Source organism: Phoxinus phoxinus, assembly GCF_949152265.1.
Source record: "Phoxinus phoxinus genome assembly, chromosome: 7".
Taxonomy (NCBI): domain Eukaryota; kingdom Metazoa; phylum Chordata; class Actinopteri; order Cypriniformes; family Leuciscidae; genus Phoxinus; species Phoxinus phoxinus.
Genome location: NC_136882.1, coordinates 13672765 through 13700265, shown reverse-complemented (window position 1 = coordinate 13700265; position 27501 = coordinate 13672765). Strand labels below are relative to the sequence as shown.

At 38.1% G+C, this 27501-nt stretch overlaps 1 protein-coding gene across 1 annotated transcript in view; it reads left to right on the top strand.

The window, feature by feature from the left end:
- The window catches only part of col4a2 (collagen, type IV, alpha 2), a 120256-nt gene that overhangs the window by 84703 nt on the left and 8052 nt on the right, over window positions 1-27501 (top strand). Inside the window, exons 14-40 of the mRNA XM_079617760.1 lie at window positions 22-66; window positions 387-440; window positions 528-563; window positions 659-703; window positions 806-860; window positions 1632-1742; window positions 4862-5008; window positions 5606-5677; window positions 5895-6043; window positions 6160-6232; window positions 11139-11245; window positions 11417-11600; window positions 13735-13773; window positions 14065-14139; window positions 14248-14346; window positions 14471-14692; window positions 17046-17207; window positions 17656-17826; window positions 17983-18126; window positions 21417-21545; window positions 23526-23707; window positions 23845-23908; window positions 23991-24065; window positions 25422-25529; window positions 25616-25723; window positions 27018-27089; window positions 27324-27449. Coding sequence (XP_079473886.1) covers window positions 22-66; window positions 387-440; window positions 528-563; window positions 659-703; window positions 806-860; window positions 1632-1742; window positions 4862-5008; window positions 5606-5677; window positions 5895-6043; window positions 6160-6232; window positions 11139-11245; window positions 11417-11600; window positions 13735-13773; window positions 14065-14139; window positions 14248-14346; window positions 14471-14692; window positions 17046-17207; window positions 17656-17826; window positions 17983-18126; window positions 21417-21545; window positions 23526-23707; window positions 23845-23908; window positions 23991-24065; window positions 25422-25529; window positions 25616-25723; window positions 27018-27089; window positions 27324-27449 — 2854 coding nt within the window. The remainder of the gene's footprint in view (window positions 1-21; window positions 67-386; window positions 441-527; window positions 564-658; window positions 704-805; window positions 861-1631; window positions 1743-4861; window positions 5009-5605; window positions 5678-5894; window positions 6044-6159; window positions 6233-11138; window positions 11246-11416; window positions 11601-13734; window positions 13774-14064; window positions 14140-14247; window positions 14347-14470; window positions 14693-17045; window positions 17208-17655; window positions 17827-17982; window positions 18127-21416; window positions 21546-23525; window positions 23708-23844; window positions 23909-23990; window positions 24066-25421; window positions 25530-25615; window positions 25724-27017; window positions 27090-27323; window positions 27450-27501) is intronic.

Sequence of the window (27501 nt, the reverse complement as noted above, 5' to 3'; positions counted from 1 at the left end):
TTTTCTGGTTTTCTTTAACAGGGTGAAAAGGGGTTGAAGGGTTATAAAGGTGAACCAGGAGATTTGGTAGGTTACATTTGAGCTTTTTTGCACAAAAATGTTCCATTCCTTCAGCAGAAGGATGTTCATTTTATATTTGTGGAATAGCCAATAGAAGGAGACAAACCACTTATTGAAATTATAATGCTTAATGTGGTGGTTGTAGGAATAAAATCCCCATCTTTCAGTTAAAAGGTTATTTTTGATTAACATTCGGAATAGCTGGATCACATTGATTTTATTGGTTATTGAAATGTAATCTTGATTTTAATAACCACTGAATGAACCAAAAGAGACTTGGCAATATCTTAACGATAATCTTTATTTTATTTTTTCAATTGTTTCAGGAATATACATCTACGAAAGGAGAGACTGGTGTGTCAGGGCTTCCGGGACAACGGGTATGATTGTGCTGAAGTGTTGAAATCTCTTTATTAATCAAAATGTGCAAAAAAAAAAATATAGTAACCAATTACTAATAATTACAGGGAACCCCAGGATTAAATGGCTGGCCAGGACCGAGGGTATGACATTTTCGTATGAAAGGGTATAGAATTTCACAACAGTGCAAAGCATTTGTGTTTACTTAAACATTTCAAGTCTCACTCCATTCCTACAGGGTGACACTGGACTACCAGGTTTCCCAGGAAATTATGGCAGCAAGGTAATAAATTAATTTCTGGTTTAGTCCTACATCTTGTCATACTTTACCAATCAATCTGCATCATAAGTTGTATGATGTACCTAAATTCATATCATTCAACAGGGAGACAGAGGAGAACCCGGAGAGCTGATAGGAGGTTCAATTGAAAATAATGGAGGTACTAAAAATAATGCACTGAGATTATCGCTGTTCAAAGGGTTCCTATTATGTTTTTTTTTTTTTTACATTTTAACTTTCTTTTGTGTGTATTCTTGCTGTTTGATAATGAAAAAGGTCTGCAAAGTTTCAAAGCACAAAGTCACTCCAAAAGGAGTTATTCTCTATATCAGTTATTCTCTATAAACACTGTTTCTGATTTCCCTGAAATGCCTCGATTGTAGTCTTGAGTTTTCTTCTGGGAACGTCACAATATCCCTCATTTAGATAAGTCCTGACCGAGGCATATGCAAAAAAAAAGTGTCGAGGCCCGGTTAAGTTGTGTTAGTAGTGTGTTGAAACTCACGGTTATGGTAAGGAGTGTGACATTTCTGAAACACCATTGTTGACCAATCACCCTTGTTGATTGGTTGACCAATCACCCTTGTTGATTGATCAACACACCGGTCCAGCTGACCAATCAAACCACAGTGTTCTTTCCAGAAGGAGGGGCTTCATAGAAACAGGAACTAAACAGTGTAACTGACAGACTGGGAAGAGAGGTACTGCAATGATGTAAAATATGTGAAAAACTATATTTTTTGAACATTCAATCATGAAAACCTATTCTAGTTCACCAAAAATCAAAACTTTGAAAAAGGGCAATATAGAGCCCCTTAAATGTCTGGTATTTGACTGGTCCTAATCTAACGTCCAATTTACAGTCTAATTTTTCACTACATTCTTAATATTTTTCTTTCTTTGCTTCTGTCTGTTTTTCTTGTTAATAAAGTGGGTCCTCCAGGATCTCCAGGGGAGCGCGGCCCAATTGGAAATTATGGTTCTAAGGGTGTTAGAGGACAGCCTGGTCCCCCAGGACCCCCTCCCTCTGAACAACAAACAGGTATTTCATGACTGAGCCTGGTCTGACAGTTAAACACAGATATTTCAATCTAAAATGGAAATTCTGCCATCATTTATTCGCCCTCATGTTGCTTGTGAAGTCTTGTAAGTATGTAAACCTGTTGTCACAGAAATTTAAATGTATCTTTGCAGTTTCTGCCTACATGAAAGCTTGAGGGTTTAAAGCTTGCATGAAACGGATGTTGCAATAGTCTTTTTAGTACTAAAACTTTATTTTTGATGGTCCCTTTTAAACATTCTGATAACTATAAGTAACTTTGTCATGTCCACTAACTCTCATTAGTATTAGACTGTCTGCTTAAAGCGATAGTTCACCCAAAAATGAATCGATGCGTACGGCCGTCTGAGGGAAGCTTGTTATTTTAGTCGATAAAGTTTTAAATATGGATATTTTTCTTACACGAACGCATCACTTCACTTAAAGGATAATTCCGGTATTTAACACCTTGAGTCTATATTGTAGTTTGTTTTGGATGAACAAGAGTGGTGGACAACATTTTTTTGACAATGGTTCCTCTCTCGAGTTTTTTACTATAAAAGAATTGGCCATGGACCCATTTAACATTGGAGTCAATGGGCATGTCCGAAAGTGTCATTAAAACAGCCTTTAACATTAGTTTTCAAAACTGTGCAACTCACCGAGTGATTAGTGATGTTAGTTGATGTTCCAGAAACAAAAAGTGTTGCGAAATACAGTTTCTGTCGTGTTGTATTCGTCATTTTCGAGCACTCAGTCCTTCAACAGAATTCAATGGGATTTTACAAAATGACGAATAAAACACGACAGAAACTGTATTTCGCAACACTTTTTGTTTCTGGAACATCAACTAACATCACTAATCACTCGGTGAGTTGCACAGTTTTGTAAACGAACATTATTGGCTGTTTTAATGACATTTTCGGACATGCCCATTGACTCCAATGTTAAATGGGTCCATGGCCAATTCTTTTATAGTAAAAAACTCGAGAGAGGAACCATTGTCAAAAAAATGTTGTCCACCACTCTTGTTCATCCAAAACAAACTACAATATAGACTCAAGGTGTTAAATACCGGAATTATCCTTTAAGAACACCTTTATTAACCCCTGCAAAGCCGTGTCGAGCACTTTAATCATGAATAGATGCGCTTTAATGGACTTCCAAAGTCATGCAGCCATTCACTCCCATTATTTAGCTTGGACATTTATTTTTATATAACTCCGATTGTATTCGTCTGAAAGAAGAATGTCATATACACCTAGGATGGCTTCAGGGTGAGTAAATCATGGGCTAATTTGTATTTTTGGGTAGACTATCCCTTCAATATCTGCTAACTGTTTATTTTGATGCTCCCAAAAAGATATTCTACTGACTATAAGTAACTTTGCTAGTACATGTTAACTTATTCTTACTCTGAACCAGTCTACTAATACTCTACTAACACTCTAATGAGATTTAGTAGACGTGTAGGTGCAAAGTTACTTAAGCCCCTTTCACACAGCGCGTTGATCCCGGGAATTTGACGCGAAATTGCCAGAGTGCCTTCTGTGTGAACGCAAACACGTCCCGGGATTGATGCCGGAATCGATCCCGGGTTGGGGACCTAGTAACATTGTCGGGATCAGTCCCAGAGCGCGCCCTGTGTGAACAAAAGCCAGGATCAATGCCGTAAGGGGTGTGTCGTAGTGATGACACGCACGACTCTGTTGCTCTTAGAAGAAAGTTTGTGTTCGTCATCAAAAAAGAAAGAACGAAAAAATGTCTGCAAACTGGAACGAAGCAGAAACCAGGAGCTCCTTACTATCCGCGCTGAAGCTGAGATCGTTCGCCATCTTTGTGGAACGGCACGTGATTCGTTAGTTTACATGTTTTCGACGCGTACGTTACACGTCTCATCCTGACATCACATGTTTTTCCGGGATCTTAGCGGGATGTGTGTGAATGCACTCACAGATCCCGGAAAATCACTGGCAGTGTGAATGAACCAAAATCAAACGATGCCGGGACAAATCCCGGGACACATTATCCGTGTATTTTCTGGAATCTCTGTGTGAAAGGGACTTTACAGTCAACAGAATGTCAAAGGGACAATCAAAATAAAGTGAAACAGTCTTTTTTTCCCTATTGTGACATATATCCGGCTTCTCTAACAAGAAAAAATGTAGGGTGGGGCTTAATTTTGTCCATGGTGAATTGATTGGATGGTTGTGGTTTGCTATTGCTGTGATCTCATGTGAGTGACCGGTCGATCCCGCACTCATGCCAGTAAACCTCATCAGAGAAGAGAAGAGACTACAATAGTAATAAATTTCTGTTTTAAAAATATAAACTACTATATATAATTACTATATAATTATATAGTAATTATATAATATATAATAACTATTGTTATATTTTTAAAACAGAAATGTATTACTGTTAATAATAATAGTTATTTTAGATTACCAGCAGAGTTTTATTTGATCATTTACTTTTGTCCAGAGTCAAAGTATTTTCTTTACTTAGATTCTGTTTGAATTGTATGCCCTTAATGTTGTGGCAGTTTTCCCTGTGGTATCAAAAATGTTGATATTGATATCAAAAATATAGATATTTTTCAATGTATTCTGTCAAATTTATAAATTCCTATAAATAATATATGGTACTTATTTTGATATTTTTGGAACTTGACAGCCTGTTGTCATTGTATACATTTTTGTATGAAAAAGAGTGATGTAAATACCTCATTTTATTCATTCACAGAAGAAATAAAGCCATATGACATTACTTGACAGCATAAGCTGCGTTTCCACAGCCCAGGCTCTTTGGGCTTGCACTCAGTGTGTTTCGACCGCAGGGACCAGGGTCTAAATTAAGTTCTGTGTAAAAAAAATTAAACCCTGCTCGTGAGTTGGTACTTTTTCAAAGTTCAGGAACTGGAAAGTCACACGCAGTCCTATACGTCACCAGACTAATTTGCCTTATCTTCACAGTACGTTAGACCGCGATGGAAATGCAGACAGCAATAGGTCTGGTGGAAAAAAAGTTCCTGGGAAAAAAGTTTCGGGTAATTTAGGTGGAAACACAGCTTTACTTTAACCAAACTCTGTCTCTGATATGATTGTTTCTCTGATCCACAGTGGATCTGTGGGGTCCAGAGGGACCACGGGGACCAAAGGGAGGCAAAGGTGAAGCTGGAGAACCTGGTAATCCTGCCACTCAGCCTGGGCCGCCTGGCTCCGATGGGCTGCCTGGATTTCAGGGACCACCTGGACCCAAGGGATCATGTAAGTGTGATAAGTGTGATGCTAATAAAGCAAGTACATTTTGTATACACACTACCATTCAAAAGTTTGTGGTCGGTAAGATTTGTTTATGTGTTTGAAAGTCTCACCAAGGCTCCATTTATTTAATCAAAAATGGTTTCAAATGTAATTTATTCCTTTGATGGCAAAGCTGAAATTTCAGCATCATTACTTCAGTCTTCAAATCCACATGATTCTTCAGAAATCATTCTAATATGATGATTTGCAGCTCAAGAAACATTTATCTGTCTTTCTTTAAAAAAAGTAAAAAAAATCTTACCGACCTTATCTGACTGTTCTTTTGAACAGTAGTGTATATTGTGTGAGTGTGTGTGTGTGTGTGGTTTAATTATTACATATAATCTTTTCCATTTGACATGCCTAGAAATTAATTGTAAAAAAAAAAAAAAAAATTCTGAAGATTTCAGTCTCTCCCCACTTGAATGACTATTGCTTAAATATTAGCCCAGGATTATTGAGTGTGATGGCCAAAATGACTGTGATTAAAGTGATTTATTTAAAGTGACATTAAACTAAATTAGTACGAAAGACTTTATTAAAAACTATCAATGTGTACAGTGGAAGACTTCTTCAGAGGCCCAGCCGGAAAACGTGGACGTCCAGGGAATGCAGGAAAAAAAGGACCTAAGGGTAAGATAAGTTGAAACAAAGTTGCTATACGTTTTTAATAAACTGTTAGGGTTATTCACATGGCCAAGATCATGTCATGTTGTACATGGCATTGTGGGAATGTTCTTTTTTTTTCTAGCATAAATTATTCTATCTTCTCTATGAACATAGAAGGTGTTTGATATTTGTCATTCTTTGCTAATCCTGCTATATTGGTTATGTTTTTATCATTGATCAGGTAACCATGGTCAGTGTGAATGCAGTGTAAAATCCCAGCCTGGCCTTACGGGCCCTCCAGGTGATGCTGGGGACCCTGGAATGGCAGGGGAGTGGGGTCAGCAGGGTGATCAGGGAGACGCAGGACCCAAAGGTGTCGATGGTGTACTTGTAAGTAGACATACATCATGCCTTGATGCCATGCCTTGTTAAGGCCACAAGGTATATGACATCTTTACATTAGTCAATTAAATCCATTTAACTTTTCAGATTTTTGCGATTTACAGGGTCATCATGGTGCTAGAGGATTATCTGGACCCAAAGGCAGAAAAGGAGAGATGAGAGCTGCTACACAGAAAGGTGCAATAGTCATCCGTTATATGTTCAGGAAACATATATAACAAAAGTATATTGTCGCTGTCGGACAGGAGCCTTCATATCTCTATGTTTGTTTGTTTTTTGTTTTTTTCATAAATTATTACTATTGGTCACCCTTTACATCTGTCTGTGGGTTTTGCAAGTATTTAATCAAAGAAAAGTATTAAAAAGAGCTTTTAACTAAACGTCATAACTCCATTGGCTCCTCAAACTGTAGTAAAACATTATACCTCCACCCCACCTCAATCTTGAATGAAGTGTCGCACATGTTTAGACCGTCTCTGCTTGTTTGCAATGCAAGGGTAAATAATGAACTGGTTCTTAAAATAAGTAAGTTTTCTTTACTCAAGGAACACAATATATTTAAGGCTAAAGTTGTATGTATTTTTTTATTGGAGAAGAGTGTCTTAGTCTAGCATTTGTCGTCAAGTCATAGCTAATACTGTCTTAAATAGCACTTCATCTTTTATAACATGAAATTTTGACCAAAATATAGAACGAGATGCCGCGTCACATGTAGGACAGGCCAAGCCATTGGCCTGGGACGAAGTCAGGTGACGCAATGATAGCTTAATAATTTCTATAAATAACACCTGCAGGAAATTGTGGGATTCACTTGTCTGAAGAAGTCGCTCAGGCATACTTGAAGTATGGCACCGTGTGTGGCGTCTCATTCATATTTTCAGGGAACCAGGTTATATACATTACCCACAGACCTTCCATTTCGAGGGAACATTGATGCCATGTCATGGTCTTCACGCAATGGCAATGACAACACCCATGCTGCCATACTGAGAGGATGTCTGCATACAGGTGGTGGTAGTTTGAAAAAGCACTGTAGTACAGGAAGGCCTCATCCTGAGAGGACCTGAGATCCTGGGATTGACTCCACATCCACACTATAAAACCTGATGAATGTGTGTGGAGAGGACAAGACTACCCCAGCACGAACATTTTACGCCTCTCTTGCTAACACCTTAGAAGCAGCGAAACTTTGGGTAGAATGGGTCCTAACTCCTAGAGGCGAAGCAACACCGTGCACCTCATAGGAATAGGGTGCAGTATCAACTGGAATAGGGTGCAGTATCAACTTGATTAACTTCAATAACATAATTGATTAACATCAACTTCAATAAGCAAAGCTACCTTGAGAGTCAGAAGCTTCTCAGAGTCTGACTCCAAGGGCTCGAAGGGAACATTTGACAACCCTTCCAATACAATAGAGAGAAATCCCATGAGGGAACCTGCGGGCTGCAACCAGGCCTCAGCCATCTAGCATCACGCAAGAAACCAGACACCAGGACATGCTTACCCAATGAAACCCCTTCAATCTGGTTGTGACAAGCTGAAATAGCGGCCACATAAACCTTAAAGGTTGCGGGGGTCAGTCCAACTGGGAGAAGTTCTTGAAGAAACTCCAGTACTGAATCAACTCCAGTACTGAATCAACCGGCTGGGTTAAGATGGCATTGTTCACACCATGATGAGAAAAGATGCTATTTAAGAGTATACAGCTTTCCAGTAGAAGGAGCTTTAGCATTTAGGATGGTATCAATAACATTGGTTGAGAGACCAGAATCTATGAACTGGTACCCCTTTAGGGGCCAGAACCACAGTTCCCAGATCTCCGATCAGGGGGTAAAGAATGTCCCCCAAGCCTGAGACAGAAGGTCCCACCTGGTCGGAATCTCCCTTGGAGAACCTTCAAGGAGAGATCAGGCCAATCACCGGGCCTCAGCCCTTGCATTCGACAGGATATCTGTTACTATATTGAGGTGTCCCGGCATGGAAACTGCCCTCAGGGAGAGCAGTTTGCCATCCAGCCAGAGCAAACTTAAGTTCTTGATGTGAGCGAGAAAGACACCTTGATGTCGAACTGCCATCTCCTGCGACTTGGCACAAATGTAGTATACGTATCCCCTGGAGTCGCAGTGGAGCCAGGACTGCATCCATGCACTTGGTAAAGGTTTGAGGAGACAAGGCTGCCAAACGGAAGAACCTGATATTGGTACACTTCCCCCTGCCCCCCAAAAGCGAACCTCTTGTGAATGGATAAAATTTATATGTGAAAATATGCCTCCTTCAGATCTGTCATGACAAACCAATCCTCGGAGATCCTGTGAGATACAATCAGTTTTAACGTCAACAGGTTGAAAGACCAGCCTCCTGGATGCGGCGAGGAATGCTTTGCCACCTAAAACCCATCGATGACTGTACTGACATCGCCGCCAAACAAGCCAGATGGCGAGATCGGGACACCCTGCAGAAAAGCTCTTTCTTTATTCGATATCCCCGAAAGGTTGAGCCACAGATGCCTCTCTGTTGCCACCAAAGCCGCCATAGAACAGTCAATAGCACGGGCCATCTGCTTAGTGGCGGAGAGACAGATCTGGGGCCTTGTGGAGCTCTTTAACCGCTTCAGGGCTAAGGTCCTCGCCAGTGTCAAGTTTTCTGAGCAGGTCAGACTGGTAGGCCTCCAACACCGACATGGTGTCCTGAGACCCACCAGCCTGACCTGTCACCTCATAAGCCTTGCCCACTAAGAAAGATGTTACTTGGCATGGCTTTGAGGGTCTCGAGGCATCAACTTGTTACCCATGCTCAGTAAACCCAATTATATAATATTGAATAATCTGACATCATTGGGTTATGAACACGGGCTGAATAAGGGGCTTTCCATGACTTCAAGATCTCATTATGAAGATCAGGAAAGAAGGGGAGGTTCATTTTGGGTGGCTGGGCCCAACTGTTAGTACCACACGAGTGAAGACCTCTAGCAGTTTCTCATACGTCTTAGAGGAAGATATAGACTGCCTGCCGGTCGCACTCGCTCCCTCGAAAGCTGGTCAAGCATGCTCCGCTCTGAGACAGAGAACACACAACTCGTGTCTGTTGTCCCCAGGAATAGAACAAGATTTTTTTCCTTTTTCTTTCCTTTTTTTGTTCTAAGACAAACAGACAGATTTGCACACACAGTGACAGACAAATCAGCTTCTGAAGACAAGAAGCTGTAGAAGCTCGTGCAGGTGTTATTTGTAGAATTAAGCACGTCGTTGCGTCACATGTCATCGTCACAGGCCAATGGCTTGGCGTGTACTACACGTGACTCAGACGCCGGTTCACGTTGAAGGCATTACCATTACGTCAACACCATGGTGCAACGTCTATATTCCCTAGAAAGAGAACCTAATATGCACTGCACTTAGTGCCTCAGATGCAGCCGGTCTAATGATGGACAAAACACATATATCTGACATTCGCTGGTCAAAAACCTTGTTTTAGCTTGCTTTATTTGAGCTTGCTTTTGGAAAAATTTAAATAATATTATGACACATTTAAATGTCTGATCATATATAAAGCCATACTTTGACAACACAGTGTTTAATTGAGGCTTTGAGACGAAGTTCATATTCTCAAATGTTTTATAATATTTTTTTATTATTTGGACTGTGAACATTACATTATATATTTTTCTCTTATCTTAAAACTAAAAAGTTATAGTAATTTACATTTCTGGAATGTGGAAGAACGGTATATGTCCAGTTAATGTGGAATAACTGATACACAGTGTTTCACAGCAACTTTACAGAAAATCTTAAAATCTACAGCAGATTAGAACCACAGTATACAGTAGTCAACATTTGAAGTGGATCAAAAAAGTTAGTCAAAGTTGTCCTAAGACAAGGATGGGTATTGTATAACTTTAATAAAGTTATAACATGTATAAATGTGATGAAAGGTTTTGATCCACTTCAAATTTTGACTACTGTAGTTACATTTTGCGAGATTTGCTATCTAGTACACATACTGCTGTATGTGGTGAACTTTAGCGTGATAATATAGTTAAAAAATTTTAAAGGTAATTTTTGCTGATTTAATCCTAAATCAAAAAGGACTTATTTACATGCTTAATTATTCATCACAATGCAAAACCAATCTTTTTTACAGTAGTCTTTTAAAATATTATGTATAATTATATATTAATAATAAAAAACAAAACAGTAACAGTTATTCCACATTAACAAAAAAGTCCAATTCATCATATCACTTTAAACCACTGGATATCTGATTCCTTTATCTTAGTTTTAATACTGTAACAGAACCTTAAAGAAAATATTAAGCATTTCTTTCTTTCAATTTATTTTGGGTTTAACGTAAATCACAGAACAAATACAGACAATACAGTACGAACAATGAATAACATTATTCCGCTAGCTCACGTTAGGGACATCAAACGCAGCTAAAACGTTTCGATTAATTTCTCCGTGGTTACAAGGAGTACAGCTTTCAGTTCGACCCATTCATGACTTGATCCGTTAAACAGAGTGAGCTATATGAACTGCAGTAGACGACGGCCAGTAGCTGTTCCTACTGTGACTGTAACCGCTAACGTTAGCTACAGTAGATACTTTGAACATATACGGTTCTTACACTCACCTCTTTCGGTGGACCTTTTCCTCGTTGTACCTCTCCTCTCCGGTCCACATATGGTTTCCCAGCATCCCTCAAAGACGTCCTGGCTCTGTCCTTCCATTCGTTCATGTTTGCTCTCCTTTTTTTGCAGAGGTTTTGCTTATTAATGTCCGCAGCGGACATGAAAGCAACCGGCGTCTTCATTTTCCGTTAGTGGACATCAACGTTTTTTTTTCGCTTTAGACTATTTTAAAGTTTCAAATACAGAGTATGCAACAACAAAGTGGCACACATACAAATGGTTATCTCTTTTTTTTTTTCTTTTTTTTTTTTACTTATACTGTTGTTCGTCGCATGGACTCAATTATAAAAAATAAAAAAATAAAAATCTGAAAAGTAGTGGTTTGGACAAGGTTTCCAGCTGAAAGCAACGATGTGCAAATTGTAATATTTTGTCTGCACTTGTGAAATGCAGGATTAGCTGGTGACCCAGGGGACCCAGGTGCTATTGGTTTCCCAGGAGTGCAGGGAATGCCTGGACCTAGTGGAGAAAACGGTGTGCCAGGTCTTAGAGGATCTCCTGTGAGTCTTGAATTTCAAAACACTTCAAAACAACACCAATCAGAAGACAGTGGCTGTATTGATGTGCACTGTGCATTGTGTAGTGACTACCGTGATATTGATCAAGAAAGTTGTAACTCTGATGCCAGTCTTAAGCAAAGTATGTCATTTAGATGTATCTGCATCCTTCAGGGAGACGGTCCTGTAGGTGAGCCTGGAGAAAAGGGATACCCAGGTGCTCCAGGTCTTCCAGGTCCAAGAGGCCTGACAGGACAACCTGGCCAAGTTCTTGGAGCAACTAAAGGTGTAAGGGGCCTTCCTGGAGATGACGGACAAATTGGTTCTGAAGGAGTAAAAGGTTGGCCTGGTGCTCCAGGTGTGTATAAGTGTTTTCTGTTTTCACTAATTTGAATGATTAGTTTTTGTTTATTTAGTTTTAGTTAAGAGGAAAATGTTGCATTTTTAATATTTTGGTAACTCTTTATAATAACTTTCATTAATAAATCATTAACAAACATCATATAATGCTTAACAGATTAATATTTAATATATATTCACATAGCTAGAAATATGAGATAATGTGCTTGTTAATGTTAACTAATTAACTTATTAAACTTATAATGATTAACAGAACATTATTTAATGTAAATTGAAATGCTCACAAATGTTATTAAACTTTCAATTCATATGATATTGCACTTTTTAAAAATATACAAATGATTTTGACAGATTGATTAAATGATGTGCATTTATTAAATGAAAGCTTAATTGGTAAATCATTAACATACATTATATAATGCTTAACGGATCATTAGTTAATATATATTCAAACAGCTATGAGACCTATATGCTAAATATGCTAATTTTCAATAATCTTTGACGATAGTGGTCTTGACAGAACTGTGGTTATGATGATTAACTGAATAATATGTTAACATGAACAGTGTGATGTGCTTAAAATGACTACCGGTAATACAATAAAAAAAATCACAACATTTGTAAATGTAAAAAATTGCATTAGGTAATATATGAATCGAAGATTAATTAGATTTGTTAGGCTTTTTTTAATATATAATGATCTATTAATCATTATGTAATCTTAAATAAGTTTATTTAAACATTAACAAGCTATTGACCCTTGTACACTGTTGACCAATTGACCAACCCTTAAACCTACCCATACCACCAAACCTGTCCCTAACATTACCCGTATCACACCTTAATAGCAGCATAAGTGTTTTGCAATAGAACATGAATACAATAAGTACATTGTGCCTGATTTTTGTTTTGTTTATATTTATTTTACTTAAGTACATAGTAGTTAAAGACACCTAATATAAAGTGGAACCAGTTATCCTATAAGTTAGACTATAAGCAACTATGCAACTACATATCAACTAACTCTTATTAGATTATTAGTAGACTGTCTGCTTAAAGGATTAGTTTACCTCAAAATGAAAATTTCCTGATAATTTACTCACCCCAATGCCATCCAAGATGGTCATGTCTTTCTTTCTTCAGTGGAAAAGAAATTAAGTTTTTTTAGGAAAACATTTCAGGATTTTTCTATACCACAATGCACTTAAACCGCAATCAAATTGTTGAAGTCCAAATCAATGCAGTTTCAAAGGGCTTTGAAGTGCTTCAAAGGGCTCTGCACGATCCCAGCTGAGGAATAGGTCATTTAAAAAAAAAATTGAAATGTATTTACTTTTTAACCACAATTGTTCGTCTTGTGCTGGTCTGGGACGCGCCCGGCATTGCGTAATCACATTGGAAAGGTCACGGGTCAAGTCATCTGTCTAAGTTATTTGTCTGTGTACTCTGGTTTAAAAAGGTAGGGAAGGGCGAACATTTCATCTAATGTTCTCCTCCAGTTTCAAAATCGTCCAACATCTTTGTTTTAATGTATTATTATTATTATTTAAAAAAAAAAGTGTGACCTTTCCAACGTGATTACGTAATGCCTGGCGCGTCGCAGACCAGCACAAGACAAACAATTGTATTTAAGAAGCTTGGCGGGTTGTCTCTTGCTGGTTATACATATATGGTTATATGAATACATTGCGTGTTCCCCCTGCCTAATGAAGTGGATCCTGCATCGGCTCTCTGATGGACTCTGGTTGTTTGCCTCCTGTCGTCTTTTCTCCAGCACCTCTGCACATCTGAGCCGACCCTGTGTCAGTGCTGTTTTACAGCCTAGTGCACTTTTTGTTTTAGATTTACAAAATTACAAATGCAAGAAGCTGTTTGGTAGTTATGAGTGATCCAGATGTTCAACCGAAAATTTAACAATATAATAATGAACATTTCATTTTGATGGCCCCTTTAACACATTCTGTTGACTTTAAAAGTAACGTTGCATCTACATGTCTACTAACTGTCACTAGAAAAAAGTAATTTCTATGTTTTGCTTTTTGTATTTTTTTTCTAGCTTTAGCAAATCCACAGTATGTTATACTCTTCTTCTTAGTCTTTGTATTAATGTCTATCTTACATGTGTATTACAGGAGACTGTAGCTCAAGAGAAGATCAATGGAATATCGAAGGTAGCTGGATCAAATTTACAACAAGATCTTTAAAGATAACTGTAAAGATAACTATGACGTTAACTGTTGTTGTCCACACCAATGGATAATAACATTGTGTGTATTATAAGTGAACACTGCAGTTGTCCTCTGCCGCTTTAAACACTTGAACTCTTTAAAGACAGGTGAATTCTGATTTGCTGTCAATGTTTTTATCATTCATCAGCTGGAAACTGTTCTGAAAGTTATTCCAGTGATATGTAATATATATATATATATATATATATATTTGACATGTTAATCTTATTACAGTGGAGTGTATTGGAGATCCCGGGCCACCTGGAGAGACCGGGCAGCCTGGACTAAAAGGGTTGGATGGATTTCCTGGTAATTGGATGTATTATTGTAATATTTTCCACAATTAAAACAAAAAACTATTATTATAATAATTTTATCTCTAGTTACGTTATGCCTGCCCAATTATGTGTGTTTTAGGAGTACCAGGTGCCAAAGGCATGCCAGGTCTTTCTGGAGGACCTGGGGCCAAAGGAGAGAGAGGTGAAACAGGAAGATCAGGCCCACAAGGGCCAAGGGGTGAGCATTGGGTGGCCTGTGTGTTATTGTACATTTTATTTTATCATTATGTATACTTTAACTCCTGTCTGTCTATTAGGTCTGTCTCCTTTTTAGCTCTGATCATTTGATTTTGACCACATAGGTTTTGTTGGTACTCGGGGCAGTTTAGGATATCCTGGCAACAAAGGTGCCGAAGGAGCTCCAGGCATCTTTGGTACACCAGGTTTGGATGGTGCTTCAGGGGAAAAGGGTGAACATGGTGAAGTTTTAGGAGCATCTACTGGAGGTCCTGGAGAACCAGGACTGCCAGGACAGAGGGGTGAAACTGGCCTTCCAGGAGACACAGGCCAAAAAGGATACCCAGGTGAAAACTGCATGTGTCTATGGCCCTGTTTACACCTGATAAGATGAGTTTTCAGTGAACCGATCACAGGTGGTCAGCCTAGATGCATTACCGTTTACACTTGGTATTTTTAACATGCGTTTTAAATGCATCTCCTGTGAGTATTTTTTGTTCAGATTTGGTCAAGAGTAGACCCTTCCTTCTGTTTTTGTCACACTCTACAGTACATCACTTTCGCAAGAGCGCAGACTGCAACACAAAAAATTGAATGAATGAAGCGATAATGCTTACGAGCGAGGGCAAAAGGAAGCGAATGGAAAGGATGTGAATATTAACAGCGATTTTTATCATAATCCATGTATTATTGGCACAACATTGCAACATATGGTATTAACATGCGAAAGTTGGAAACATTTGTTTTGGGTTTTCGACTACCTCTGGAAGTGGTCAAAAGTGGACAAGCTCAAATCTTTTTAGACTCCATTTACACCTGTATTTAAAGTAATCCACTTGTGTTTGGATCAACGAAAACGTATCTTAAAACCAGGTGTCTGTCAAACCCATAATGATTGACATATGCTGATATCAGTTTATAGTCTTCTGACTTAGGGACTTTTAAAAGCATTTTAAACTTTCAGGCAAACAAACTTTCCTTTTCTAGTTTCTTTCTAGGGCTGCATATTCATGTCATGTGCCAAATCCAAAATAGTTTTAATTAATTATTTGATTAATGTATTATTTTGTGGATAGAAAATGTTGAATTTAAGCCATGATTTCATGATTATCGGTAGGGATGCACCGAGACCACTTTTTCCAGAACGAGTTCGATACCGATACTCCCATTTTTGGTACTCACCGATACCTGTATTTTCACTGCATTTCTCATTTTGCTCTATCATATTGTATCTTTCATTTAATAGCACAGCACATATTTAGAGCAGCTCCAGAAGGGCTCAGTGCTGAGGATTGGGTCAGTGGTTCAAATGTTAGACGTGAAATATCAATTCTTTATTCCAATTTTGATACTACAACAAAAACTTCCAGCCTAATTAATGTGAATTTAAAACATTATTAAAGACAAGTAAGCAGTCAGTAAAAAAATAAGAACAAATAATCAAATTACAAATAGCACAAATAAATACAATACAACAAAGAAAGGCTAAATGAAATAATGAGTTTTTAGAGTGTTTCGGGTAAATCTACAGGTACAGAAATTTGAATAAAGTAATTAAATGTGAAAAAACATTGCATATTCTTTACTGTATAAATTAAATAGATGGATATGTGTGTACTTTTGAAAAATGTAGCCTATTTAGCCAAGAGCAGTGAGTCATTTATTTGTCCTTTGTTTGATTAACATTAAAACACAGCAGCAGGTTTATTAAGCTGCTGCCTCTTTAAGACCGACGTCTGTCTACGTTCACTTGAGATATAACCTACTTTGTTCACTGGGATACTCGCCAAGACGGGCGTTTTCACATAATTTTGCGTGAATTCGTCCGTACAATGGTTTTCGGGGCGCGCGCTTTGGATGTTTGCGTTCATGGAACTTATTGACAAACGTCCTGTAATAATGTAGGCAACCACTCATTATACATAAATTAAGTAACAGTTTATGTTTTACTTACAGATACGATTTAGTTTTAATCCAAATAGCACGTGCTGAGTGAACGATCAGCAATGAAAGAGCATTCAACAGAAGTTTCTCTCCCTTTCTCTCTCTCTCTCTCTCTGGTCAGTTAATGATCAAAATAATAAGCTACATGCCTCGTTTTACTTTCTTTGCTATTGACATTGACATCCGACTGATCTACAAACTTTCCTCTGACTTCTGTGAAAAAGGGATGCGTTCAGCTTGCGCGCCTGTGCCGCTGCATGCTCAATACACTGCGTGCTTCTCTTATCAGCTCGCACACCACAGCTATATAGGCGTTACTATATTTCGTTTAATATTCCAGAAATACGATACATTTACTTCATAGACAGCCTGCTTTTTTATCCCCTCTGTTGTCAGTGTTTCTTTGTCTGGAGTGGACACAAACACTGTACACTGTACACACGCTGCCTGGTATCGTTGTTGGCGTCGGGTCATTTTTACAAGTACGAGTACAAGTACATGAGCTCAGTATTGGGCCGATACCGATACTGGTATCGGTGCATCCCTAATTATCGGCACACATTTTACTTTTCTGTTATTGTGATTCCTATGTAAAAACATTTTTGTCACCACATGCATCTGTAAAAAGCATAGTTTTATGCCAGTTATAAAACTTCTCTGTCTCCAACCGTCAGAATCTCAAAAGTGAAAGTCTGTCTATGATTAAGGTGGATCAGTTCTGTTGTTATTAACACTCACTAAAGTGATGTCACACAGGTATGGAGGGAATGCCAGGTATGATCGGCCTCAAGGGTGAAGGTGGTCCTCCAGGTCTTCAAGGAGAGATAGGCAAACCTGGACCGCAAGGAACATTTGGCTTTCCTGGGCAGCCCGGTTACATAGGACCTCCCGGGCCATCAGGAAAAAATGGAGAACCAGGTAACTAAACTGACAGGTACAAACTTTTTTTGTTGCCCTCATACTGGATAAGAAAAGTAAAGAATAAACCCAGAACTACAAAATACTGTACCTTCAATAACTCACTCCTCGTTGATTAATGTTAGGGTCAGTTAAGCAAGTGTGTTTATCTAGCAATCATTCAGCAGTACCGTACGTGGAAACAGACTAGGAAATCAATGGCCAGTGTACTGGACTCTTATTGACTGATTTTCCTTTACTCTCTGCTCCAACTCTATAATATAAATCAATGTAATTGGTCTTTAGGAGATTCTTAATCTAATGGTCTTTAGGATCAGAAACATAAATTCAGTTAAGTTTGTCCAAACCAATTGACTTGTAGTGTATATTATACATTAGATTTGAGTTCTGTGGTATGAAGCAAATCCTATTTCTCCTAACAATGCTTAAATATACTGTGTCTCTGTAGGTCCAAGTGGAATAAGGGGAGACCAGGGAGACCCAGGCCTTTATGGACCCAGTGGAGTAAAGGGTGCCATTGGAGACCCTGGAAATGTTGGGGTACCAGGAAATATTGGGTCCCCAGGAGATCCAGGACAACCAGGGCCCTTTGGATTTGGTGGTCTTCCAGGGTTAAGAGGTCATTTGTCTTTTTGTACTTGATTTAATGTTACTTAGAATTGGCAGATTTAATAGTTTGCAATTAGCAGACAGAAATAGTTTGATCATTGATGGTGCTTTAACTCAAAATGGCATTAATTGAATTTTGCTTCCTTTTTGTTTATAAACAACAAAGGTTCCAAAGGTGGTCAGGGCATGACAGGTTTTCCTGGAAATCTAGGTGAGAAAGGTTTGAAAGGACCTTCAGGAAAGAAAGGACAGATAGGCCTTCAAGGACAACAAGGTGTAAAAGGAGCTACTGGCATTCCGGGAGAAAAAGGTGAATCGAGAGCATGATTCTGTATGCATGTACAAGCACATTATGTAATATACAGGTGCTGGTCATAAAATTAGAATATCATCAAAAAGTTGATTTATTTCAAGAATTCAACTTAACAGGTGAAACTAATATATTAGTAGCGGTTTTTGGCACGGGCGAACCGGGCGGTTGCCCGGGGTAGCATTTTTTCATGTCACATGGGGGGCGGCATGAGCTGTAAAAAAAAAAAAATCTTCTGCACCGCAAAGCGGTTTTCTATTATCTATAATTTCAATTATTGGCAAATTGGCGCCCCTGCTTGCTGAGAAGGTGCCGTGCACAGAAGCTATGTCAAGGCGGTCTCCAACACGTCGCTCGCGACTCGCGAGCTACCAGCCTGATTGGAGGTAGCTCGTAATAAAGCTTGCTTTATATGTTCACATATCGCTTCTTTTGCGTGCTCGAGTTCAATGTGACTAATTCTGTATGATCAAGTTGCGTTTTTTTTAACAAGCAGTTTAATCATATCCAGCTTAAAGGTTTTTGGTACGTATCCTAGAGACAAAGACGAATTAATGATATTAAGAAGAGGATCTATGACATCTGGAAGCATCTCTTTCAGTAACTTAGTCGGTATAGGGTCTAACATACATGTTGTCGATTTAGATGAATTAACGAGTTTGCTAAATTCTTCCTCTCCTATAGCAATAAATTAATCTAATTTTTCCTCAGGGAGACTAGAATGCACTTCCTGATGCGATACTGTAGTAGACGGTTGCATAGTTATAATTTTGTCCCTGATATTATCAATCTTATATGTGAAAAAGTTCATAAAGTCATTACTGCTGTGTTGCTTGGAAACTTCTGGGTTTGAAGCTTTCTTTTTCGTTAGTTTAGCCACTGTTTCAAAAATACCTAGGATTATGTTTTATTTTATTTTAATAGGGTTGAAAAATAAGCAGATCGAGCAGCTTTTAAAGCCTCTCTGTATGCAATCGAGCTCTCTTTCCATGAAACGCAAATTTTTCTGGCTGCTCTCATAAGGGCCCGGGTGTGCTCGTTGTACCACGGCATTGGACTATTTTCTTTAATCTTCGCAACAGAAGCAACTGTGTCTAAAGTGCTGAAAAAGAGAGAGTTAAAAGTTTCTGTTGCAATATCAAGTTCTTCTAAGCTCTCTGGGATGCTGAGATGATGAAACTGATTAGGAAGATTATTGATAAAGCAATCTTTAGTGGCAGAAGTTATAGGTCTAACATATATGTAACACGGAGTCGGCTTTGCAGCCTTGGCTAAATGTAATTTACGTGAGACTAGATAATGATCTGAGATGTTATCGCTCTGCTGCAGTATTTCAACGGCATCAACATCTATTCCATGTGATAGTATTAGATCTAGAGTATGATTACGACAATGAGTCGGTCCTGACACGTGTTGTCTAACTCCAATTGAGTTTACAATGTCTTTAAATGCCAATCCCAATGCATCTTTTTCGTTATCTACATGTATATTAAAATCACCAACAATTAGTACTTTACTACTTTGAGTACTTTACTACTTTAGTACTTTAATTCTGATAGAAAGTCCGCAAATTATTTGATAAAGTCGGTATGGTACCCTGGTGGCCTGTATACAGTAGCCAGCATAAATCTCAAACGTGATTTATCGTTTACACTATATATTTTTTAATTAAGCACCAACACTTCAAAAGAATTATATTTAAAACTAGATTTCTTAGTGGTTTTGAAAATATTACTATAAATTACAGCAACACCTCCCCCTTTGCGTTTCAGACGAGGTTCGTGTTTATAACTGTAATCTTGTGGGGTTGACTCATTTAAAGCAATGTAATCGTTTGGTTTTAGCCAGGTTTCTGTCAAACACAGCACCTCTAGGTTATAATCTGAAATCATATCATTAACAACGAGTGCTTTTGGAGTAAGCGATCGAATATTCAGCAACCCAAGCTTTATCATTTGCTCATCCGTATCATATCTGTTTTTTAATTTGTTGAACATCAATTACATTTTTAACCTTAGATGGTTTAGACGTTTTTTGGATTTCCAAAATGGGGAACAGACACAGTCTCTATATGATGATATCTAGGTGAAAGAGTCTCTATGTGATGGGATTTATCTGACCTTGGTGATGCGAGGCAGCTGGCAGACAGTCGGTTAAGCCAGTCTTGTCTGCTTCCTGACCTGGGCCCCAATTTGTCATGCTTTATCTCTAAGACTATGAGCCAAATTACTAGAGAGAAGAGCAGCACCATCCCAGGAGGGATGAATACCATCTCTTTTCAACAGGTCAAGTCTGCCCCAAAAACTTTTCCAATTGTCTATGAATTCTATAATTTTTAGCAGACACCACTTCGACAGCCTGCCATTGAGTGAACTACTAACTATCTCATCACTCCTGCGAACAGGAATTACAGTGCTTGACATTGTACTTGCAAGTTCACACACCTCTTTAATGTTAATTTTGGTGATCTCCGACTGGCGGAGTCGAACATTAGCCAGCACTTTTAAATTTGCTTTGATGTCAGGCGCTCTGGCTCCCGGCAAACATGTGACTATGGTGGCTGGTGTCTCTATTTTCACGTTCCGTGTAATAGAATCACAAATAACTAGGGCATATTCAACAGAATTCTCAGTGGGTGTTTCACTGAGGGGGGCAAATCGATTTGTTATGGTAATCGGAACGGAAGAGAGTTTTTTTGACCCGCGACTACAGCGCCTCTCCGTCACCCATTTGCCCTGCTGCACGGGCTCTACTTCAGCCGGAACTGAGTCGTGTAAAGAGTTCACTAGGCTAGGCGGATTCAAAATACTATCTAAAGCTCTTGCACTCTTACTATCCCCAATTAAAGTTTGGATGCGTTTCTCTTGTTCTGAAATCTTCTCCGTCAGCCTGACTGATATTGCCGACAGAGAAGGCTATGCTAAACATGTGGCAATATTAAACAATATTAATATTAATACGCATAATATTATACATTTAATATTATACACAATATTAAACAATTGTTTATTTTAAACATAAACATTAAACGATGTTTAATTCATATTTTAAACAAAGACTATATTAAACAATCTGTGCTTAAATGTGCTTCTCAAACCAAAGGTTAGACTGAAATTATTTGCAACCTGTATTTGGACTGTGTAATTTCTCATTACATAACATCTCTATTTTAAATTACGTATGTATCATTGTAGTCTATATATTGTATTCTTGGTGGACTATTTAAGATTATATTGAAAATGAAATATGCATAATGTCTTGAGCATGTGGTGTATATACTTTTTCTCAAGGTGACAGAGGGCTGGTGGGACCTCCAGGTGAAAAGGCAATCATGAAAATACCACAAATGAAAGAAAACATGAAGGGAATTAAAGGTGACCATGGAAAAATGGGAGAACCTGGCTTCACTGGTCGCAGAGGTGACTAAAATCATATTTATTTTCTACTCATGTACACAAATAACTTTTCACTCACCGGCCAATTTGGCTACTAAATTTTTAGGTTAACGGCCATTCAGAACTTCTACTAGCCAAAAATTCTATAAAAAAAAAAAAAAATTAACCAGATTAACTAAATCACAGTTTTATTTATATATATATATATATATATATATATATATATATAAATCCTGTCATCCAGCCATCTCATCCCTTCCTCTTTTATCGTCACCCATTTCACCAAAAATGCATTTTAGGTGGACAGACAGATCAATACAGTACAACAAAAATTAAAAAAATGAAGGGATGTTGGAAAATAACAATGTCTTTTCTGTTAACCAAATACTTTTTAATCTACGCTATTGCTTCAATGCAAATTAACAAGTACTCGCCATTATTTGTTGCGTTACGTAGTGACGTGAATGTTCAAGTAAGCCAGAAATACGCAGATTCTGTGCAATACACTGTATTTCATATATCAGGATGACTCACGAGTTGAGTATTTGCACCAAATCTGCGCATATTTGGCTTACGCGAGTGAGTGAGTAAACATAGTAGCACGCTAAATTGGCCAGTGATTTGACAGCATACCCGCCACAGTTGAATTTTACCCACATTTGGCGGGTTGGCGGTTGTTCATTTCAAACATGTTCATATGAATTTCAGAAGCTATGAGAGCTCGAAATGTCTGAATGTCTCATATTTTCTGTGTATTTAGTAGAAGCCTTATTTCTGCATACACTGACCATGTTTACATGCAAAGTACATTACATTAAGTACATTACAATATTAACCCTTTTAAGGCATTGAAAAAAAATGGATTTCTGGGTCCATTTGGTTTTCACCATGCTATTACTATATTTACCCCCTTTTATTAATTAAAATATGAATAAATTCTTTGAAATTTAAAATGTCACAAGTGTACAGCAAAAACCAGTGCGATATGAAATAATATCTATTTTGATCAATATTTACAGAAGAAATGTTATTTGAATATATGTGAAATTTATAAGAACTTATAATATGAGAATTGCGAGTATGGATTTTATTAAATTCCTTTGAACTTATAACTCATGATTGCTCAAAACAGTCCAAATTTATGAAATCTGCATATTCTTTTTAACATCAATATTACTCTGAAATGTTTTCAAACAAAATATGTTCATTTTACTTGCATAAACGTTTACTTTCAGATTTAAAAAAAGATGATAAACAATCTCATTTTCATTTTCAGTGCTTCATCAAAAAGCCGGCAGTAGAGTGAAATGTGGACTTCTCCCTTTTCAAACCCTCTTTCTCTTTTCAAATTTAGACTATTTGGTCTATGGACTTTTTACAGACATTATCATTTTATTTTAATTTCTGAATTATTGTTTGTGCATGCACAAGCATGTTTATAAACAAAGGGGAAAATAAACAAGTGATAAGGAAAATATTTTTTGCATGAGTGTAGGAAAAAGGCTAATGTATTTTACAGAAGTAATGCATTTGTATTACAATACAAATAGCCCCAAAGTGCAAAATGAAAACATATCCGTACCGGCTGGGCCTGATCGGCACGAAATGGAACGGTTAAGTGATGAGAACGGTTTGGCCAGATGGTGGAAAAGCAGCTTATCTAATAATAATTTCACGTGTAAAGCCACAGTTCACTTTCGGGTCAAAACTTACTTAAACGCAAAAGGTGTAACAATTTAGTTGAAGTAGTTCTCCTAAATGTTTAATAAAAAAATCTAAAAACAGTCAAGTTTCATTTTCATACTGAACAATATGGATATTTTTTTTTTTTTTTATGTTTTTGTACGTCTTCCAAGTCAAAACCGACTTGGTCATAAAAATGGTCATATTATTATTATTATTATTTACATTTCTGCGTTTGGTTTTTGCTGATTTGAATAGAACAAAAAGATCCCTTTTAGATAGATACTTAGAGCTTCTCTTTCAACTTGCCTTTGGCTATAGGTACAAAAGGTGGGCCAGGTTATCCAGGAGGCAATGGGAAAGATGGACATCCAGGTGATCCCAGTGATGCAAAAGGTACAAAAGGTGTTCCCGGAGAAGAAGGTCATTTAGGGCCTAAGGGAATGCCAGGGCCTACAGGACAGTCTGGAATTGAAGGTTTCCCAGGAATGCCTGGACCCAGGGTAGGATAATGACCCATCTCTCTCTGACTCCTAAAACTATTTATGATTTAAAACATTGAACATAATCTCCTTGTATATGGGGTCCTGTTAGAATGTTTTGGGTGTTGTGCTTTTAGTCATTGTGGCTTATATTGCAGGGTGACAAAGGCTCATCTGGTGCCTATGGACTGTCCGGAGATCCTGGAATTAAAGGAATAAAAGGTGCTCCTAAATAAACCTCTGAAGTGTCCATATTGTGCTTGATGTATGTCAAAAAGGTTTACGTAAGATTCCTTTATTTAAGGTGACTTGGGTCCTGCCATGGGTCTTCCAGGATCAACAGGACTGAGAGGCGAAACTGGGCTGTCTGGAACTTCAGGTTAGGAATTTCCATATTCTATAGTGCATCAAACAACATTATTGTCACAGGATGAAGAAGAAGATGATAATAACAGGTTCCAGTACGAAAAGTCTTTTAATAATAGAAAAACTCAGTTGTACAGACATGGTGTAACAGTGTGTGCGTGCAACAAAGCAAACACAAAAACAAGCATCGCCCGACAACTGAGGGTGCACAGGGAGGAACTTAAATACATGGATGGTGATGAACTGAATGATGAGCAGCTGTGATGATGATTATTATAGCACAGGTACGTCTGTAAGATGTTTCCTAGAGATCTGGAAAACATCTGAGAAACATCTTAGAAAGAGCAGTATTACATACATTCTAAATATAGGCATCTTCTAAATGTCTATATATCATCTGACAGGAGACGTCTCAGAGACGTATTGCAGATGTAAATGCAGACATTGTCTGATATCGGGGTGTCCATAGAAACATATAAGTGATGGGAAACGAAGACAAAGAAAACGTGACTGATGAAAAATGAAACTAGGAACGAACACAACTTGATTAGGTGTGACAATCATATAATATTATGATATTATTATGATATTTTACTGTCCCTGTCAGTGGCACCTGCATCCGTATGACTGTACGCACTGTGTGTACCTTGAGAGGGGTTAATTAATGCCATTTTAATTTTTTACATACATTTTTTAATGATTATTAACATGTACAACACTCATGGCCTACAACTTTTTAGAAGGGATGGAAAAACAAAGCCTCTTAAATCTTTGAAGCTTTTCTCTGATTCTTTCGGGAAGATTCAAAGCATCAAGAGTGTCAAAAACAGCGCCACCTTTTGGCAGGTCAAATTTACAGCAGCCAGAAATCCGAGTGCGCAGCTGCATTGTTTTATACTGTTTATATGGCAGGATATGATAATGTAATGTAGGCTATAGACTTGTATATACACATTTTTTTTTAGTAAATGGACATGAACTTGAACTTGCTTGGGTTCAAACAAGCCGACATGCAGGTGAAGCATTCACGTGACCGGAAAGAAAACAGTAGGTGCCGCTCAGTGAGTAACTAGAGTAACGTTAAAAAAAAAAAAAAAAAATTCACAAAGCATATCTACACAAGCACATAGGTGTGCTCAGTTACTTGCATCAGCTTTTCTAAGTGTATGGAAAGAGACTGTTGATTTGTACAATATTAGATCGTTAACACCAAGACACAATAGAACTCAACAAATATGGTATCAAAGCAATAATTTATTTAATAGCTATTTGCGGACGGGACGGGTACTTCTGAGCGTACCCTGAGATAAAATCATGCTGGACACCAGTGTACCACTTCTTAAATGAGTTTTTAATTGACATATCTTAGGTGAGAAGGGACTCATAGGTCAACCTGGAGAGAGAGGAGGTCCTGGTTTTGATGGCATTGAAGGGATGAAAGGCCAGTCGGGTGAACCAGGAACATTTGGACCACCAGGTATAAGAGTTTTGATCATTTTTCTTTGATTAAGTAACTTCGTTGTTTTCGAAAATAGTTTTTAACTGGATCCACTTTTTCATCAGGCTCTGATGGCCAACAGGGTTTCCCAGGGAACCAAGGTCATAAGGGCTGGCCAGGAGAGCCTGGGCATAAAGGAACCCCTGGATTCCAAGGCCAACCAGGACAACAAGGTTTGTGGTTCTATTTGTCAAATTTAATGAAAAAAAAAACACAGCTAGGGACGGACTGACAATCTGTGCGTTTGGGAAAAGTCCAGAACGGCCGTCCAACCGAGGGCCGTCGGCACAAAAAAAAGTCTAAAGCCCGGGACACACCAAGCCGACGATTGGCCGCTGGGCAACGTCGGACCATTTTTGAGCGTCGGCCAGTTTTCCCGGTGTGTTCCGCACTGTTGGCTCTAATCTGACGCCGTTGGGTTTTTTGGGCCAATTCGACATGTTGAATCGGTGTCGGGCTGTTGGTGAAAGAGGGAACTCTGATTGGCTGTTCAGCTTAGTAAATAGTCAGTGCACAAGAATAAAAGCAAAACAGCGAGCAATGAAGTCAAAACTGTACAGATAGAAGGCTGTTCTAATGTTTCGTCATCTTAGTGTTCCTTGGCGAATATTTCAATATTAACATGAGCTGAGTGGAATAAAGTGTTTAGCAAAATTGATATTCAAAACGGTAAACACGCACTGCTTTGTTTATGGTTTGTGTATCTGCAGCCTTTAGCCTGTAGCGTCGGTTTCCCTTTTTAAATGACGAATATAGATGAATACATCTGCAGAAATAGACAGTTGTCTCGTTTGCTTACATTATATTTGAATAGTTATGTTATAGTATATAGTAACTATATCTTTTATAATTACAAGTTTGTGTAATTTGGGGGTTCTGTAGCCAGTGACATTTCATTATTTGTATTTTATTTTCAATGCAGATGTAATGACATTGTAAATTTGTTGTTTTTATTTGAAGGCTGAGGCTTCTTGAATAAACACAACCCCAATTATCATCATTGATTTTGAGATGTTACTTTGAGATGTTACTTGCACAGTAACCTTGTCTGATAGGCTACAGTATTGTGGCATAGTATCAGGACATCCTGGCTACTGTCTGTCGCGCACGGCTAGGGGCGAATGGCCGGATGATGGGCCTATTTGGGAGAAAGTCCAGGGCTGTTTTTTAGCCCCAGTCCGTCCCTGCCTGAACACAGCTATGTTAATACACCTTATTTGTATATGCTTTCTGGAAAGCTTGATTCTAAATGGTCGTTCGTAACATTCCGAAATCGGTTATAATGACTGTTGTCAATAGCAACGCATTATAATGACGCTCGTTCAGGTATTTGAGGCCTGCACTTCCATGATCATCATTATCACATTATTTACAGTTTCTGAAATTATTTATTAATAATCTCTGTCATTTCTACCACTATATATTTATATATATGCTCAAAAATTTCCTGGCTAATTTTTCCTCTAGGATTTCCTGGTCTTAAAGGCATTTTTGGATTGGATGGCCTGAAAGGTCAAAAGGGATTCCAGGGTGTTCCAGGTACCTCTTTAGTTGTATTTGTTACCTTAGAAATTATACCATTATAAATCTTAAATTAACTAATAAATATGAATTATGTAACATGATTTACAGTTTAGCAATGTTATCATTATTATTAATTAGTATCATTGTAAATGATTATTATTTAGATTTTCATGTATATTACCTTATGTGAAGCCACATTGTTTTTATGCAGAATTAATGATATCTTTGGTGTATTTTATTCCCTGCAAGGCACTAACAACCCGGGTCCTCCAGGTGACCCAGGAGCAAAAGGAGATAGAGGAGAGAGCGGTATCCCCAGCACTGAGGCTGGCATCCCTGGAGATCTGGGCCTCAATGGTTTCACTGGAGATCTAGGTAGCTTAAAATGCATATCATATTCTGAATCAGGGGCAGTTCAATGCTCCTT